At 36.8% G+C, this 19,791-nt stretch overlaps 2 protein-coding genes across 3 annotated transcripts in view; one reads left to right on the top strand and one right to left on the bottom strand.

Annotated features, from left to right (window-relative positions):
- LOC127513427 (serine/threonine-protein kinase PAK 3) overlaps positions 1 to 5,226 on the top strand; it is a 51,794-nt gene extending 46,568 nt beyond the window's left edge. For both annotated transcript variants that reach the window (XM_051895185.1, XM_051895184.1), the window contains one exon: positions 1,539 to 5,226. In XM_051895185.1, the coding sequence (XP_051751145.1) occupies positions 1,539 to 1,628 (90 nt within the window). In that variant the 3' untranslated portion in view covers positions 1,629 to 5,226. The remainder of the gene's footprint in view (positions 1 to 1,538) is intronic.
- Positions 5,227 to 11,096: 5,870 nt separating this feature from the next.
- LOC127513433 (neuronal migration protein doublecortin-like) overlaps positions 11,097 to 19,791 on the bottom strand; it is a 59,363-nt gene continuing 50,668 nt past the window's right edge. Inside the window, exons 6-7 of the mRNA XM_051895193.1 lie at positions 16,547 to 16,644; positions 11,097 to 13,429 (exon numbers count right to left, since the gene is read on the bottom strand). Coding sequence (XP_051751153.1) covers positions 13,373 to 13,429; positions 16,547 to 16,644 — 155 coding nt within the window. The 3' untranslated portion in view covers positions 11,097 to 13,372. The remainder of the gene's footprint in view (positions 13,430 to 16,546; positions 16,645 to 19,791) is intronic.

Here is a 19,791-nt window from a genome sequence, read left to right as displayed (position 1 = left end):
CAGGCTCTGGACTTCCCAGCACCTTTGAGGGCATCGTGGTTGAATTTCATTTATGAAGGAAATGTGCCGAAGAAAGTCGGTAAATTTGCGCAAATCATTTTACGCCAGATTTGTGCAACCTGCTCAAATTTTGCAACCTCCCATTAAAACAGTAGGTAGCACAAAGCAAATATAGTGTTAGTAGCATTATTCGTCAGAACACCGGACTGCTTCACAAACGAGGATTAGTTCAATGCTGGATTTGCACAAAAGATTAACATAATGGTACATAATATTTAAAGAGTTGAATCAACTTAACTCCACAACAACTACATAAATTTATCCACTAACCATTCAGAAATGTCCATTTGCATTCTAAAAGTTCTTTTTCCTGAGTCTCTCCATCAGTGTCTGACTCCGGTTCGGACATGTAAGGCATTTTGGCTGCGTGAGATTCTCCAGTTTTGTTGTTGTTGAGTATCCGAAGAGCGAGCTGTTAAAGCTCCGCCCTCTTCTGCAAAGGAGGCCGGGAGCAGCAGCTCATTTACATTTAAAGGGACACACACAAAAACATTGTGTTTTGCTCACACCCAAATAAGGGCAAAATTGAAAAGCTATAATAAAAGGTCTGTTGGGTATTTTGAGCTGAAACTTCACAGATACATTCTGGGGACATGAGGAATGAATCTGCCCAGCCTCAGGCTCAATCTAAGCTGGATGAGTGTTTTCAGCGTGGCTTACAAATCTAGCTGCTTTGGACTTCACCACTGTTTCCAAAATGGTGAAACAATGGTATGTGAAGATGCTGGTGGTCAAAGACTCATCTCTGGCGAACCTCAGCTCCCACTTGGATGTTCTGGTCTTTGCTGCTGGCCAAAGCGTGTAGAGTCACATCTGCCCTGATCAGCAAGTCCTAAATGGCTGCCGGTCAGGCGTGTGTGGCTTTGCATACTATGGGGGCTTATGAAGCTGACATTTTGAAGAAGATGGATGAACATTCTGGTTTAGCTGACGAGGCAATTAAAGAGCTACTGACTTGGTGCTGCTAGATATCAATTGGGATGCTGATGCTGAAGTTCATTCTGTCTCAAGTTCAAACATGAGATTGGTTTCTTACGATCAGTCTGAAGATTGTCATCCAGAGACACAGGCTGTTCCTCAGGTTTGCTTTTGGGGGCAAAGCTTATCATTTTCTGGTTCTTCTGTTCGGACTGGCCCTAACTCTGTGAAGTGTATGGATGCCACTCTGGCCCCAATGGGGCTCCAGAGTGTGCGGGTTTTGAACTACCTTAATGATTGGCTTATTTTGGTGCAGTTACAGGAGTTTGCAATTTGTCATCAGGATTTGGTTCTCAACCATTTGCAGAGTCTTGAGCTAAGGCTAAACCCTTGGAAGAGCATGCTGCTGCTTAGGCAGTAGACGATTTTTCTGGAAGTGGACTTGAAAATAAATCTGCAATCTCTCTTAGAACTGTAACAGATTACAAGGTTATAAAGGAATATTTAGACCAAAATAGATACAAAAAGTGAAGCTCTAAATGTGTTCTTTCTCTTTACAGCACTCATTCCTGAAGCTTGCCAAGCCCCTCTCCAGTTTGACTCCGCTGATTGTAGCTGCCAAGGAAGCCATCAAGAATAGCAGCCGCTAGGATGTGTTCCCCCTACCCACACACACATACATACACATTCACACGCACAAAGTGCAGGTACAGTGTGTTTATGTGTGAAAGCACAATTACACAATATCTGAATCTGGACACAAACACTAACACAAGCACATGCTTGCACACGCACTTGCCCTTATAAGGGTGATTGACAGCAATTCAAGGCCTTTGGGATGGGATTGGACCTGCTGCCCGCCCTCACACACACGTTGTGATGTATGGAACTGCTGCACCAGTCCATCAGTGTGTGTTCACCTCTACACATCTGGAAAGGAGAAAAACTGAAAAACAACTCCTGTGTTCCTTCTCTCTGGAATGAAAGATGATGTGGATTACAGTAGATCATCCAATCTCTTATTTAATCTATTCTGTACTGTCTTGGATTACTAGCAACCTTCTTTGGGTTTTACAGAGTTTTTCCTGTGCCTGAAGAAGTGTACCTCCAAATCTCGGGATCTCCTCAAGACATCTGCATGACTGTCTACCACAGCTATTCACAGCAATCATTTCCTTTCTACACTGTGTGTGCGCGCAAAATCAGAGAGCATACGATAGTATGCTAGAGAGAGAGAGGGCTTGAGAGCAAGAGACATATAAAAACAAAGATGAATCTCACAAAAACATGCCCAGGTCACATTTAATCCCAAAATCAAAAGAAGGAAAAAAAAAGAGAAATTCTATTATGAATAAACAAAGTCTCCCTATTTTTAAGACTATTGCTATTAAGCTTTTGTATTAAGACATAAGTAATAATCTCTTAATACAAAAGCTTAATATTAATAGTCTTAAAAATAGGCAGGCTTTGTTGTATTTTTTGTTTGACTTTGATTGTTTTTTTTTGCTCATTACTGTAATAAATGGTTTATAACTGTGTTACAGTAGAAACACTGTAATATAAGTTTTTTCATCCATTTAAATCATCATAAATTAAACGCATGATCAAAATATTTACTTTACAGTTTAAATTCTTCATTTTTTCAAATTGGGAGAATATTTTTTCATTATAGTAATAAGAATTATAAATATTAAGAGAGTTTTTCCTTTTAATATCATCTTTAGATAAAAATTCAATAAATCTTAATGGTTCCTAAAACAGGCTTCATTTTCTTTAAGCAAAATATAATTTCATATTTATTGTGATTTGGGGGTTAAATGTAACTTGGACTTGAAATGTTTCATAAGATTTCCTCAAAATATTTGATACAGAAGCCACTTTGCTATTGTATTAAACAGATCAAATCCTTGGAAGGCAAAATGCATCCTGACTTTGCTAGAAAGCACCTCTCTCTCTGTCATGGATTCACAGACTATGTTTTCTTGTGCAATATCTCTGCCATAGGACCCAGCATTCAGGCATAAATACCACAACACATAGGTCTATACTATGCATTTTACGAGAAAATGAAAAATGCTGAAAACCAAGCCATGAGGAGCCAAATGTAGAGCAGGCTAATGTGCTACTTCTTGGGCATTATGGAGTATGAAATCCATGCTGGTGTTTTGACATCTCTCAGAGAGCAGTGATTGGCTGAAAATATTTGCATGATGAAGGGCCATTCACATAAGACTCATTATTGTTTTTCATTGTTGGCCTCTCAGTTGGCATCAGTCTCTGTTTTGTCTTGCAACATGAGTGCCATGTTTTTAAGGCTCAAAGCTCTACGCAATTACGCAGACACTTCAAGCTACGCAAGCCCAGGTTCAGTGTCATTACACATTGCATTCTCATTGCCACAAGGAGTGCCGTTTCTTGCTGAGCAAATTTCATCTTATAAACGTTTATATGTAGCCAGCTACTTGGAATAATATCATTCAGTTTGATGACAGATGACAGATAAATCTACTGCCTAGAAAACTGAGGTTTATAAAAGCAACAGTAACACAATAATGCATGGTATGCAATGGGAGCGTACATTTCGCCATGCATTCGCATCAGCGTTTGCATACTTGCGTAGAGAATGTTCTGCCCAAGATGGTGGGTTACAAACAGTTCTACTCCATTCCGTTGTGAACACTAGATCGCATCTTGTGTGAATGGTCCCTAAGAGAACAGTCTGTAAATCCAACCCCCTTCCCACTTGTCGGCGCTCTTTAGTTTTTAAGACTTTCCGGTTTGCAACAATCATCAATAGGGGTGCTATTTCTGATGCCTTTTTCAACTACGGTCACAAGTTAAAAACGTTTGATTTTTGCTGAGGTTATCTTAATTCTCCCTTGGTTTAAGAATATCGATTCATACAGTACATGAGTAGAAGTCTTAAGTGTACGCCCTTGTAGAGGATGTAGGTGTCTGATAGATCATGTCGACTTGATATCTTTCTTTACAAATGAGTGTTTGTGTGAGAGTTGTGCTATGTTTGTGCGTAGATAGGATAACCTCAGCCTGCATTTAGTCTGTCTTTCAAATCACTGTGAAAATTCAGGATACTACACCTAGACTACCCCACCATAGACAGAAGGGTACTAGAGTAGATATAGTACGGTAGTTAGCGACAACCATAGACATCTACAGGCATGGATAGCAATATCTAAATAGTGCTATTGCTTCCGTGTATATCGCAATGGATGTCACAACCCCACCTACAGTGAGTATCAAAGCAGGTAAATGGGAGTTATCGTAGGAACCAGTTTCATGCATGACATAACTGAATTACTTTCCTTCAGCTCTGATAACCTTTGATAAGTTAGCATTACAAAAGGTATTTTGAGGATGATGTTTAATGTACATTGTTGTGTTTTATTCTTTTTTTATGAAAACCTTACGACAGTAATATTCAGGCTGCTCTTTGATATGTATTTGTAAATATTGTGCACCCTGGTTCCAAGAAATATGACAGATCAAAACTATGATGGATATGGTTTTGCAAATCCTACAGATAGCAGCATCTTGTGCCTGTAACGGAGACTACAGCCCCATTAACCAGGCTAATACGACCATCTTAAACACTCACCGAGCGACCTATACTGCAGCCTACCCCTGTGCTGGAGCAGATGTGCCAGGAGAAACACACTCTCAAACACAATGCAAATTTATTTATAGCTCGTGGACTTTGCTTTTGAAAGACCCTTCGTATTTAATCAAGGCTCGGACCTGATGTGAACTAGGAGCACATGAGAAGCGCCACGAATGTGGAAAGCGCAACGACTCACTCCAGGATTCCTCTTGTCTCTTGTAAATTCCCCTTTTCTTCTGAATGTGTGAACCCTGTACACGTGCTGTGACAAAATCCCTCTATTGGTGTCTAATATGAGAAAGAAACAAGACTGTACATGCTTACAAACACAAATGTTTTCTTTTTAAATTATTATTCTAATTATGACATTTGAGAACTGCTGGACTCATCTCAGCAAGCCCCTCCCCTGCTCTTTGAAAGAAGGCTGGATGGGAGGCGTATGATAGAGGGGGGAACTATTGTTTTGGATAAGCTATTTTAAATTGTGGTTGAAGCAATATACTTTTTGAATTCTAAATTGTGCATGGCTGTGTCTTGAGTGTAAAACAAAAAAGCTACAGTTTCGGAACTGGACTGAAATATAAAAAAAATATATATATAATAAAAAAAGGGAAAAATCTTGAACAGAATGCTGTTTTTTAGTCAAATACACATCAATCCAAAGCTAAATACTATATTCTACAGTTCCAGTGAATCATTCGGCTGCTGCTTTGCTACTTCATTCGTGGATGTCTGCCAGTCATTTTACTTGAAACAAACAGTTGTAATTTGCAGTGACTCTCTCAAACAGCCCCTTTCCCTTGCACATTTTAGCCGAATACTAATGGTTCAGAAGTTACAATATAACTTTTCAAATTTAAATCCTAACCGTCTTGAGTTACCCTGCTTTTTTCTTCTTCTTGATTTACCTGAAAGTTTTATTCAGTTTAAGAGAACTGTTTTCTTGTCTTTTTCCGTAGGTAAACTACTAGAACTGCAAGGAATTCTATTGATTTTGTACATTATTAAATATACTGTTAAAGCCGTATGTTATGGCCATGGTCTTGTGGGAAACAACACTTTGGGTGTCAACTAAAATATTCTGGTAGGTGGGACCCCAGGACTGGAGTTGAGAAACACAGAGTTAAAAGTTTGGTAACACTTTAGTTTAGGGTCCAATTCTCACTATTATTAGCATGCATATTACTATGATATTGGCTTATTTATTTTTTATTAGTACTTATAAAGCACATATTAATGCCTTATTCTGCATGAAAACATTCTACATCCCTTAATTCTACCCAATATCTAAACTTAACAACTACCTTACTAACTATTAATAAGCAGTAATTAGGAGTTATTTGAGGCAAAAGTCATAGTTAATAGTTAGAACTGGACTCTAAAGTTTGGACACGCATACTTATTCTCCTATATATTCTACATTTTAGAATAACTAAAGCTATCAAACTATAAAATAACATGTATGATGTGTAAGAAAATATAGGCCTACAAGAATTTTAAAAATGTTTAACAAAATGGTCTTATTTTTAATTTCTTCAAATCTGTCTCCCTTTGTCAATATCACAGCACTGTACACTCTGTTCTTAACCAACTACACGAGGTGTACCTGGATGCCTTTTAAACAGTATTAAAGGTGCAGTAAGCGATTTCTGAGAAACACTGTTGATATTTGAAATCAACCCAAAGAAACAGACCCCTCCCTTCATTGCTCCGCCCCCAAATGCACAAACATGCAATGCGGGAGTGGATGTCTCTTTATCATTGCTGAAGCAAAGCAAGATCCAGTGAAAATGACGAATGAAAGACGAGGAAGAAAAAAATGAACATACAGTACACAAGAGTATGTACTAGCAAGAGTATGTACAAGCAAGAGTCTTTTGTTAGTGGCCAGCAGCACACCAGCTCCTGAGAAACAATGACACTCAAAACTGTCCTGTTACTATAGCTAACATTACATCCAAAGATATTTATACAAAGATGCTTTACACTGTGTCACTGTCTACGTAGGACACGAGCGGCGTGACACGACAAAAGACAATGAGCCTGTTATAATCAGTGATGCTCTCTAGGGGGTAACGTATTACAAGTAACACAAGTTATGTAATTGGATTACTTTTTTCAGGTAACTAAAGTAATGTTATATATTTACAACAAAATATCTGTTACTTTTTTCAAATAAGTAAAGCAAGTTACTTTTTCCTGTTTATTGACTGACACCTCTTCTGTCCCAATGTTGAGAGAAATCAGGAGTAAGAGGCAGAGGCATTGTGTGCGCTATGATGGTTATTGTAGCTCTAGACTAAATGTGAGAAAACATTTATTCATCTCGCAACAAATTCAGTATTTCTCAAAATGAATAAAAACAGCAAAATGCAATCACAGAATATTACGCAAACCTACAGTAATTAATTATGTTAAATAATGCAAATACAGTATATGTATCCCTGGTTTTAAAGACAAAGCTTAAGACTAGCCCCAGACTAAAATGCATGTTTGAGCTGTTTTAACTCAAAGCAACTTACACACAATGTTTTTCTAAGGCACATTTATAAAAGTGACTTAAATGCCCTAATTGAACAAAGGCCTAATCCTGCCTTAATCTAAACCCTGTCTGTGAAACCGGGCCTTTATGTATTTAATTTCACTTTATTAACCAATGTCTTTGCTGTTGCCCTTTGATGATCCAATTCAACTACATTAATAAGCAAAAAAAAAAAAAACAACTTTATTATTATTATTATTATTATTATTTTTATTGCTGAAGCAAGAGTGTTGAACTTTCTTCTCCTGCTTCCTATTCTTCTGCAATCCAGAATGGCAGCACAGCTGAAAGGTTTGTTTGAGCTGCGCCCTCTACTGTACATGAATTTGCATTTCCTTCAGACTGAGGCTTATTCATTTCACTTTACATTTGCCATTTGTTATTATAAAACAAACAAGCAAGACCAGCCCAGATGAGAAAAAGTAAGTTTCAATAAAAAGTAATGCAGTTAGTTACTTTATTTATGGAGTAACACAATATTGTAATGCTTTACTTTCAAAAGTAACTTTCCCCAACACTGGTCAGGAGACTGGTACAAGAGGATGACCAAATCCATGTTTTAAGTGTGAACATAGTAGCAAAATATGACATTAAACAAGGTATAATGTATAATTGGAATGGAACATTTTATTTTGTGATGAGTGATTTATATTAAGAAAAGACCAGGAAAATGCCAAGCAAATGTCTCAGAGCTGGTAAAAGCTATGAGAAGAGTGACTGTTTAATCTCACAATACGCAACCTGTCTCAGTAAAATGCATGGATGTTCTCCACACAGAAACCTACTGTAGCCGAATTGCAAGAAACTCATTTAGCTTTTCCAAGACCCATATTATCAAAATGAAGACTTCTTGGAGCCCATACTTTAATAGACTCTCCCTCTTGGCTACGTAAAGAAAGCTGCAACAGTTGATTGCATGAAGTGTCCAACATCCCACACATTCTCCCAAAGTGAAACAAGTATTTCACTCAACTGTATCACAAATGAGCACCTTTGAGAGACACATTGAGCAACAGTCCTCATCAAACGTTAGAGCACTCAAGGAGGTCATCCTCCAGGATTTGTTGATTTGTGCTCTTCATTTAAGCAAAATTGTCTGGTTGACATATTACAGATAGTGAAGACATAGATTTGATGACATATTTGTTTTATTAAGTTGCATATATGTTCAATAAATTTCAATTGTGTCATTTTTCCATGAATAATACTGTAATTGTAATAGTTATCATTAAAAAAATAGAAATATATTTTTATGTTCAGAGTTATAATGTAATGTATATTTAAATAATAATTTGTGTATACAACATATATAACATTTTGTGTTTGCTCTATGGTAACTAAAAAAACATTTGCATCATGCTGCATCTACACCACTAGATGTCAGCACAACACAACACTGTTACTGTAAATGCTGTAGTTATGTTAGTCTAGATACTTTGTTCTTTTTCTTATTTGAGTTGCTAGGTGATAACTAATTCTATTATGAGTGAACACTGAACAGTCAGTTTACATTTGTTATTTACAACTCACTTCACTTGCAAATGAAGTACATGGTTTTCAGAAGCTGACAAAGTAGTAACAAAACAGAAGAGTATGGGCAGAGTGGTCTTTTTATTTATTTGAGTCAAAATTAGCTACACAAATATGTCATGAGGAGATTCTTGCACAGACGTCAGCTTCACAACAGCTATTCGAGCAGATAATGCTGACGTTTTCAGAAGCTCACATAATAAGAGGCACCCATGCCTTCCACCACCCTATTGTTTCTGACTTGTTGAAAGTTCTTGACCTTTGAATCCAGCTAACACGGAACATTCTCAGAACTTCGCAAACGTTCTGTCAAGGTTCTCTTAAAGTTATGAACAAACGTTCTTCCTGTAATGTTAATAGCATGTTTGTTTAAAGTTATCTGGTCTTTAACAATGTCGAAACATTACAGAAACAGTCATTGTTTATGGAACCTTTTTTTTTAATCATTTTAGTTGGATGTTTGTCGGACATTTTTAAATGTTACTTTCAGAATGTTCAGAGAACATTCAAAAGTAATGTTCCCATAATGTTTGCAAAATTGAATGTTCCCTTAACATTTGCAAGAGAAAATGTTTTTAAAACATTTTTTACCAAAAACTAGACATTTTTGAAAATTCAGAGAACATTAATAAATTATTTTTTATAACTTAATGGGAATGTTAGGAAAATGTCCCTAGAACATATTTTGTTTGCTGGGAATGTTGTTATCGTCTGACTAACGATGACTAATAAGGCCATGGAAGTTTGTAGTTGTTTTTATCTTTTGTACATATTCAACAAACAATTGTAGAAAACAGAAAAATTGCATAGGAAATATGTATAAATGCTAATATAGTTCTGAAATATAAACACAGGTTCCCTATTCTGACACACCTAATATTTTCATTTTAAATGCATTACTTAGTTTTATGAATGCAAACTGACAAAGACAATGAACAATAAACTAATCCTGTCCTGTTTAAGTCTACGCATATTCTGCTCTTTTGGGGGTACGTTTACACGACAAAGATGTACTAAACTGTAAAGTTTTTCCTTTGCTTTTTTCATGTACAAACGACAGCATTGTTAAAAGGATCCATGAAAACGACTAAAAAGGCTGTATTCTGCTGCCAGGCCAGTAGTTGGAGATGTCACTTTGTAAAGAAAAACTATGTGCCTATAGACTGAACACGTAATACGCGTGCACATGAGTTCACCGTTTTCACAAATTCACGTTTTTGTAGCTTACATGGGGATGATAATGGTATCGTTTTCAAAAACGTGCACTTTGAAACCTGATTACAAAAGCTTGCATTTTCAGGCCACCAAAACGCTGTAAATGAATGGCCACAACATGGTGTCGTGTAAATGGCAACTCAGAATGGTCCTCACAGGCTCCCATAATAATTCCTGAGGACATGATGTACCAAACACAAACAGCTAAAATCACCTAAAAAACATCCTCTTGCCTAAAGCCTGTTGCATTAAGCTAGTTGAACAAACTGAGTTTCAGAGTAGGTTTAGAGTTGACAAAACCACACAAATCCAACCTGGTTTAGATAAGGTTACTCAGTAAAACTACAAAGTAGCCAAAAAGCTACTTAAGTACAATAACTAATTACATTTAATCAAATACTTTACATCACTGCTAAATAGCATGTAAATAACTCTATTCTGGTTTCAGTCTCAGATTAAAATGAGCTGTTCTCGAGTACAACATTGCTATCCACTGTAATCAATTGTCACTGCATTCACCCCAATTTCAATTTCATGTGTTGAAAAGCAGGGAAAATGGGCAAGCGAATATATAGGCGAGTTGGTCCAGCCACTGTGGACAGGGCATGACTGTTTCTATGGTAACCAGAGCTTCTAACGGCAGCTGCAGTGACGTGATGACTTACCAATGGGCGAATGGCTCCTTTATTTAGACGGCAGGACCTGTTCTGCCATATTGTGCATTGCAGTTTCTCCTATTCATAGTAGCTAATACGAGTGAAACCGTCTTGGTATATAGAGCCTTTGTACTGAGACATTCACATAGTTGAATATAAAAAGCCAATGTAATGTTATGTTTAGTCAAGTGATTCTAGTATCATTCAGTCTGTCCACTTCACTGAAAGGCGATGTTGAAGAAGTAGGTGTTGTATCTGTGTCTGTGCAGGCTGTCTTGTGCTAATGTAATAGAAAATAGGTAGTGCAAAACAAGTTGTTTTGGCAGCTTGGTTTCAATATGAGCTGTTTTTGGAATAACCAGGAAGTTTTAAGTTCTCTTATTTGTCAAAAGATCAGGGAAAATTGGATTTCTCAGTTCATGACCCTTTTAATTAGACATGAAAAGTGGAAAAATTAGGCCATGAATGTAGGTCATGTGCTTAGAATTCACTGAAAAAAAAATAGACAATGACAAAACAACAACAAAGACATTCATCAGCATTACTGCAGTCAAAATAGGAGCGGAAGAGCATCTCAATTTAATAGTAAAGAGAGAAGTTTAATACACAGAATGACATCACCAAAACAAGTCACAATGATACAGCAGGAAGTACATGATAATCAGAGAGGAAGTCTGATTTTTTTTTAATGTCCCCAAGCCCAAAAATATCAGTACACAAGCAACTGTGTTTACAGCACTATAGGAGAAAAGAGAGCATCTGCACCATGTCTGAAGAAATTACCCTGATAAACTACTACAGTAACAGATTACAGAGTGTGTAGTTATAGTTAGTGTTTGAGCCCAACTTCATATCAAACATTTCAAAAAGATACAGTAAACAACTGACAGATGAGTGTTTTTAGTTTTCTTGTAGATTTTTTTTTGTTTGTTTTGCTTTTTTCATAAAGGATGGTTAATAAAAGGCACCATGGATGGTGAAAAATCATCTGGAGACACTTCAGTGGAAAATGGGAGAATGGAAATTATATTTTTAAAAAGGATCATCGAAGGGTTTGCTTGATTTGTGCAGTTTTGTTGTGCTAGTTTTTTTTTTTTTTTTTTTCAACAGATATCATGACACTTGCAGAGATCATTTTGATGTTGTGATCGAGAAATGAATGCAATTTGCTATCATACACTGAATTCCATCATCATATCATATGTATTTGGTTTTCTAATGTTCAGGTGTGATATTCTGTTCATCTTCAAATAAGAACTATGAATGAGAGACTCGGATATGTACATCACCACTGGGGGAGAGAAAATACTATTTTTTTTAGCTTCCCTCTTTTCAACATAACTTTGGCTTTCTGAAAAAGGACACTACCTTAAAATACATTTTCAAACTCAGTTTCAAAAGGAATAGTCATCCAAAACTGAAAATGGTCATCATGTCGCTCTAAACCTGTATGACATTTAATCTTGGACAAAGTATTTTGAAGAATCTTCATGCTACTCTTTTTCATACCACAAAGCTATTCGGAGCTTCAAATAAGCACCATAAATGGTTTAATGACTTAAAATAGCTTTGTGCGAGAAATTCAAATATTCAACCTATTCAAACTTGATGTGTCACAACTGGATATAACACACATGACAAACAATGGCATGAAATCTTGCATCAGAAACTTCTTGTGAATGACATGCAGTAGAGAGCAAGGTTTTCAGTCAATAAGGACTTAAATTTTGGTCTGTCCCTCATATAGAGCAATCGTGTGGCTTTAGAAGACTTGGAATATGTTAATTGAACATACAATCTTTTAATTCTTTTTTTTTATTTGAGAAATAAAGTCATACTGGTTTTAATTTTCCTATTCCTTGAATCACATCCCTTTGAACAGAAATCTGCTGCTGTTATTACCTAATCTTTTGCCTTTTCAAAACCCTAATGTGATTGTTTTTGAAAGCAAAAAGACCTTGTTATATGGCTTCTGGCCCCACTCTCAATCTGCAATCAGTACCTTCAGAGCTATTGACATTTAACATTATATCTATGCTTTAAAGACATTGCAACAATGTAAAAACATAGATGTTGGTGTCTTAGAGTAGGCTGTACACATTATTTACAGTGATATGGATAGAGTCTTTTCTGTGGGCTCTATTTCAACTCAATGGGCTTTAAAACACACTAAACCATTGCACAGAGAGAGAAAGAGGGTTACAAAACGAGATTAATAAAAATTATTAATGGTGCAAGTTTTTTTTTTCTTCTTTTTTTTTTCTTTTACATTTTTTTGTTGTCTTTTTTTTCTTGTACAAGTCAGACTATCACACCCTTGTAAAAATGACTATTTGCTGCTTGAAATTCATAAGACCAAGCTTTTAAAAAAGTCAGTATGAAAAAGTCAAAACTATTGGCTTAAAAAATGATGGTTGGATGTTTAAAGAGCTAAACCGACCTGCTGTGTGTTAACAGTTAAGTTTCTCAAATTTCTCATATATATAAAATGAATTGCCACAGCAGACCACATGTACAAATTTGGGTGTTTGTTGTTATAATACAAGAGAAAACTGCAGCATATGCCCCGCATATACTTAACATTTCCATCAGTCACTACAAATCTATTATCAAAACACAGAAAATGGATGCAACAAATTCTCAAGCAGCAAATAGTGCAATGACCATCGCTGCAAAGCCTCGAGGTCTAAAGCCTGACGGCCAAGGGGCAGCAAAGGTGATGCGTGCATTCACCATGGCAACTGGGGTGGTGATGTTGATGTTTTAAAGACAGATAGCACCAGAGATGCCTCTGTGACTGGCATGTTGATTGGCGTACGGAGCGGAAAGAGTCTACATGGACTCCCCCTGTGAATCATCATCTTCCAGAGACAGAGGCAAGTATAGATCCTAGAGGTGAAGATAGGGTAGGGTAAGTCAAGGTGAAATAAAGACAAACTGTTTGCATCATAATTAAGAGCCAGATTTACTAAACAGAGCAAATTTGTGTGAGACCGTAATCCCATATAAGCGGGATGGAGTGGGATGATCTACAGATAATGTAAAAATTAGAGAACGCAAATTAGCGTAGGGTCGCAAACCAGCAGAGCTGATGATATTCAGGTGCGGGTAATCTACTAACTGTCTCTGGCATTCCAAATAAATGAACTTTTACAGCAACTCTCACAGCATGTCAAGCGCAAAATGGGTTAATGCTTTTAATAATGGTGCAAATACCAGGACATAAATCCTTACGTTGCAGGATTTATTTAAATACTCAGTTACACTTTATTTTAATAATCCACTTTAGACATTCTACTAACTACAAATTTTACAATACAGGTAAACTAACTGTCATTAATTTGCCACTATGGGAAGTAAGACATATTTTGTTGATCCTGGAACAACATTCCTGTCCCCAAAAATTTAGTCCTAACCATATTCCTATCCCTAAACCTAATCATACCCATAAGTTATCCCTAAAATCAGAGGAAAATGATAGGTGAAAAACACTGATGTAGAAGCACCTAACCCTGATTCTAAGCCTAAACTTGACATAAACTGTAAACTTGTCGCTCAAATCAGATTGGTTGATTGGAAAATTGATCCAGGAACATGTTGTACTTGGTGATATTAAGCAGACAGTCAGCTGACATGTAGTTGCAAAGTTACTTAAAGTTCTGTCATGGTAATGGGTATGACAATGTTGATATGTTTGGTCTTGGCGGAATAGATCTGCTACGCTGCTGCTGCTTTATTGCTGCTGCTGCTGCTGCTGTAGAGCAAGTATGGGACTAGCTACTGCCAATACATACATGACACACTGTTGTGAGCAAGTAAGACATGCTGCTGCTGTACAATATAGCGTACATGAATTACACGTAGCAGATCCACACAGGTGGAGCTGGGGAAGGTGGAGGGATTCTGAAAGCGCACTGCACTGCTAAGGCAAATGCTACTCATGTATTTGAAGATTGAGCACGCAAGCTCATTGGCTACTAATACAGCAGGAACCAATCATTTGTGTCCTATAGATAATGATGTGATTATGAGCAGATAGAGTTAAGCACCTTTTAGCCTGCGCAACTAGAGTTTCATGGCAGAACTTTGTATTTATAGTAGAATGTCTAAAGTGGATTATCGAAATAAAGTGTTACCAAATACTCTCCTCCCATAAATTTTGCGTCTGAAAGGGAAACTCCAACAAATCCATATGCAAGAAGGTCAGAAGGTCAAAAATAACTCTGTCCACGGCTTTTCATCGCTGTTTTTTTTCACTGCGTGTCTTTGACAGTAGTTTGCGCTGACGCGAGCTGTTAGTAAATCTTGACCTAACAGTATGGAATTAGAATCTTTGGAATAAAATACTAGCATACTGCTTATACTGTATGTACTGTCCTAGTGCCTGCTGAACACTGTGCATGGTCCAATACTGACCTTTTTTGCTGGATTGAGTATTGGTGTGTGCATTATGGTTGTTACTGTTCAAAATTGCTCAAAAAGTATTATGAAAGCACCACAAATGTTTTCTGTATGACACTGAATTGGAAATGGTTAAGTGGAAGTTAAGTGGAATGCATTGCATTGTGAAATACAGTATTACATGCAGTGTGCTCTGGTTATATACTGCATTTTCGTTCACAGTAAACATATGGCATACTGCAAAAAATAGTACACTCTAAAAAATGCTGGGTTAAAAACAACCCAAGTTGGGTTGAAAATGGACAAACCCAGCAATTGGGTTGTTTTAACCCAGTGGCTGGGTTAAACGTTTTCCCAACCTGCTGGGTAGTTTTATTTAACTCAACTATTACTGTATTTCTTGCTTAAAATAAGCCCAAAGTATATTGGAAATTAACATTTATTAATCAGTTTAATGAATAATAATAATTAAACAATAAACATTTATTAAAATTGCTTATTAATAAATTTTCACTCTTTTGATTATTATTGTTGTCTCTAGTAATTATGTGTCTGATTTTTAATTTCCAACCTATTTTGGGTTCATTTTAAGCCAGCCATATAGTAACTTTTAAACAACAGTTGTGTTAAAGGTGCAGTAAGTGGTATTTGAACTACGCTGTTGGACATTGTTGATATTTGAAATCAACCCAAACAAACCCACCCCTCTCTTCATTGCTCCGCCTCCAAAACTCACCCTCCAATTCTAATCACCCTGCTCCGAGTAGGTCTCAAACGGCTGCCCGATCGCTGTTGGCATGGGAGGCGAATGCACTACCAATGACGCTAAGCACCGCATTCTCTAGCGGTCGTCAGTATGCAGTGGTTTAACTGCAGAACTCTCACTCTCTGGCCACTGTTACACACGCGATGCGAGTGGATGTCTGTTTATCAAAGCTGACGCGCAACAAAATGCTTCACGAAAAATAAACCGCAGTTGATGAACGACAAGGAAGCACAAAAAATGAACATACAGTACACAAGAGTAAATACAAAGTGTTCGTTGTTAGTCACAAATAGCACAGCAGCTCCAGACAATCAAAACCCAGTGTTACTCACATGAATAGCGGGAACAAAGCAGTTTTCAGGCCTTCCCTCTTAGCTCTCTGCAGTGCTGGAAATCTTTTCTAATATAAACCGGGTCCTAAAGCGCTTACCCAGGCATAAACCTTCATTCCAGTGATATTCTGTTTTGTATTGTGTCCTATTTCTTGTTCTGCAGGTTTTTTTTCTTATTTTCAAATCTCCCTCTTGCTCTTTCTCTCTCCTCGACCGTCATACGCCCCCTGATGCTGATTGGTTAAACGTTTGTTTTTGGATTCGGCCCGACTAACTTCCAAACAGTGGATTTGAAATATCACTGAGTCCCCCTTTAAATGAAACTGCCCAGCACATTGGGCAAACATTTAACCCAACAGCTGGGTTTGTCCATTTTCAACCCAACTTGGGTTGTTTTTAACCCAGCATTTTTTAGAGTTTATGGTAACATGCCATTCCAAACATATTCAGAAAAGAGAAACGAAGGAATAGTTTAACCTATAGATACAGGAATTGACAGAACATTACCTTCTGTTTGCGAGTGCTGCCAGGGCTAGTCGGGGTCGAGATGGGCGACTGCTTAGAGATGGGCGTAGAGAGCTGACTACTGGAGCCTGTTCCATTAGCTAGAGAGAGAAATAAAAAGTGCAAATGTGAAAGAGAGGGATAGAAGGAGAGCCACAGACAGAAAGATTAAGGAAAAAGAAAAGACAAATTGTGGGGTTAGGCAGTGTCTTCCCTCCTCCCTGTGTAATCATGTTGTCAGCTGTCGTCTAGCCAGCTGCTAGTGTGTGTATCTGTTTGCTGGAACTCATTTACACATCTCTCTACGAATAGTGCAGGTTGCTATGGTACACCAGAGCTGTGTTTATATGTGAGAGTGGTGTGATCGTGTGGACTAAAGTACTAAAGGCTGTTTCAAAAACAGAGCTTTCATTTAAGCAATACAAAAACCTCAGGACCAGACGCCAGGCCTGAAAACCGTTCCAGCTAATGAATGAATAAAACAAAGAGAACAGAATCTCAGATGAAAAGCCAGGCGCTGTTGGAAGACCTGGATAAGGAGATATATAAAACTTCTCTAAAAGTGCTGATCTAAGCCTTTCATGTGCTAATTAAATGCACAACTTGTTCAGATTTTTAGCCTTGCGGTGTGTTCATGATCAGTTACACTCCTAAAAATGGTTGCAAATAGATCCATATAGGGTTTTTGGTCACACTTTAGGCTATGTTGGTACAATAGCTTGTCCCATAGGCTTTCGTTTCATTATCACTTAAACATCTGGTGCTAAAGAACAAAGAATATGAAAAATCTACAATATAATTCAAGAACCCTATAGCTGCAAAAAATAGGTTCTTGATAAGAAGAGAGGGTTTCCTTGCTGAAATGAATATGCTGATAGGCCTATAGAAAAAAAAAACTATGAGTCAGACACACGTGTAATGTTACACTCTAACAACATTCAGTTAAAACTCTGAACTCAAATAATGATGTAAAATATGGAATGAAAGAGAAACTGAAAAAGACAGAACTAAATGGATGTGTACAAAACAAGAACTGATGGTAAACAAACAAACAAACAAAAAAAAAAAAAACCAAATATAAAATGCTCAAAATGTCCTTGTTCATTTATTTCAAAAGGAGAGCAGTGCAATACAAAACTTACAAGATGGGCTTTAACACAAGGGGGAGAGATATAAAGAAACATGAAAAGAAATAGATAAAAAAAAAAAAAAAACAGTCCAGCCACCAGTGAGTGTGCACAGTGGTACAAAGATACAGATACACTCATTTTAAGCACACAGGCCATGCAAGGAAAGTTAGCATGCACAAATGAGCTATTCTTACAATAAAATCTCATGTCCTTTTGAAACAAATATTCTTCATATTCCTCATGAAATCAAAATTTGTTTTATGGCTTTTATTCCAAGTCTGGGTATTAGGCTTGATGTTATCTACTGTATATAAAAGTGTACACCTAAAATAAAATTAATAAAATGTTAGCAAATATGCCTATATTTATACATTTTTCTCTTAGCAGAAAACAGAACAAACATTTAGACAACGCATCTTGTCTGCAGGGGCATGCCTATTTTTTGTCCCAAAAAATGTTCTTCAGAATGCAGATAAAGGTTTCTCCCCTAATACCACATTCCTCTGACTAGAGCAAGTATCAAGCATTCGGGAAATTTATCTGAGAATTTTTGCAATTCTGTTTTGGTGCAGTTAGTGGTAAAGAAATAACACTTCACATTTAGAGGGATAGTTCACCCAAAAATAAAAATTGTGTCATTTTTTACTCACCCTCAAGTTGCTCCAAACCTGTATGAATTTCTTTCATCTGCTGAACACAGAAGAAGATATTTTGAAGAATGTCGGTAACCAAACAGTTGATGGACCCCATTGACTTCCATAGTATGGAGAGAAAAAAAAAAAATACTATGGAAGTCAATGGGGTCCATCAACTATTTGGTCACCAACTTTCTTCAAAATATCTTCTTTTGTATTCAGCAGAAGAAAGAAATTCATACAGGTTTGAGGGTGAGTAAATGATGACACAATTTTCGTTTTAGGGTGAACTATCCCTTTAACTAAATGCTTTAAAACTCTCTTTGAGGTTCTGCCACCACAAGATGGCAGTCATATCATGATACTGCTGACTGTGGAAAGGTCAACGAGGACATATTACTCTAATGTTTTCTTTTCTTTCCCTATCACTAAAAATCTCTTTCTCAGCCGCAACCTCTGCATGTAACCCTGCCAAAGTAATAATGCTTACATTTGTCCTCATATGACGGCACTGTTGACGGGACACTTTGTTTTCCTGTGTTTCTTTCTGTAGATGCCACATATGCTTATAACCTAAACTCTTTTATTTATAAGTCTTGATCCTTTAATATGCAAGCATGGCCTTTTTGCCTTCATCCTCAGATTAAAAAGTGTCCCCAGGCTCAGTCTCCCTTGGAAGATTGAGTGATCCTTCCTCTCTAAAATATTAAACATGTAACAGAGCAAATCTATCTGCTTACATCAAACTCAAACTTGTGTGACAGGCGTCCTCTCTTTTCATCTTTTAATCCCAAATATTGATATTTATGCTCCTTTCTTTCTTTCTTTCTTTCTTTCTTTCTTTCTTTCTTTCTTTCTTTCTTTCTTTCTTTCTTTCTTTCTTTCATGATGTTTCTGTATATTTTGTTATTTGGGTGAATTTAGATTTTTTTTTTCTTTCTCTAACCTGCAAACTTTTACTGTATAATGAGTATAAATAAGTACCTATGTTTTGAAAGAGTCTGAAATTCAGATATGTTCAGAGCAGTCCTCTGGCATTCTTTAAAGTTTTATGATCCTGGAATATTCCTAACTGATCCCTGGTATAATAGCTGAAAAATCTTTGACTTTTATAAAGGCCTTCCCAGTGAGCTAGAACTTCAGTAAGTTCATTTCAGAGCACTCTTTCAATTTCCATTAGACTATGATGACAAATATTTAAAATATATACATATACATGTGTTTTGTTTTTTTGTTTTTTACTGAACATGTTGTGAAAAGAAATCAAGAAAAACATTACATTTTACGAATTTGATTCAAAACTGCTGTGTATTCATTAATGAACTGCTTTAAACAACTGTTGCAGTTTTGCTGCAGTGGGTCTTTGAGGTTTAAACATCAATAATCTGTTTATTTACTGTAAGTAGCTATGCATGTATGTCATATATATTAAAATCATTCTGACAATATTAACCATTTATGCACACAGAATGTTAATTGCACA

Source organism: Ctenopharyngodon idella, chromosome 5, assembly GCF_019924925.1.
Source record: "Ctenopharyngodon idella isolate HZGC_01 chromosome 5, HZGC01, whole genome shotgun sequence".
Classification (NCBI taxonomy): Eukaryota; Metazoa; Chordata; class Actinopteri; order Cypriniformes; family Xenocyprididae; genus Ctenopharyngodon; species Ctenopharyngodon idella.
Note: the sequence above shows the minus strand (reverse complement) of the source record. Positions and strands in the feature narration are given on the sequence as shown.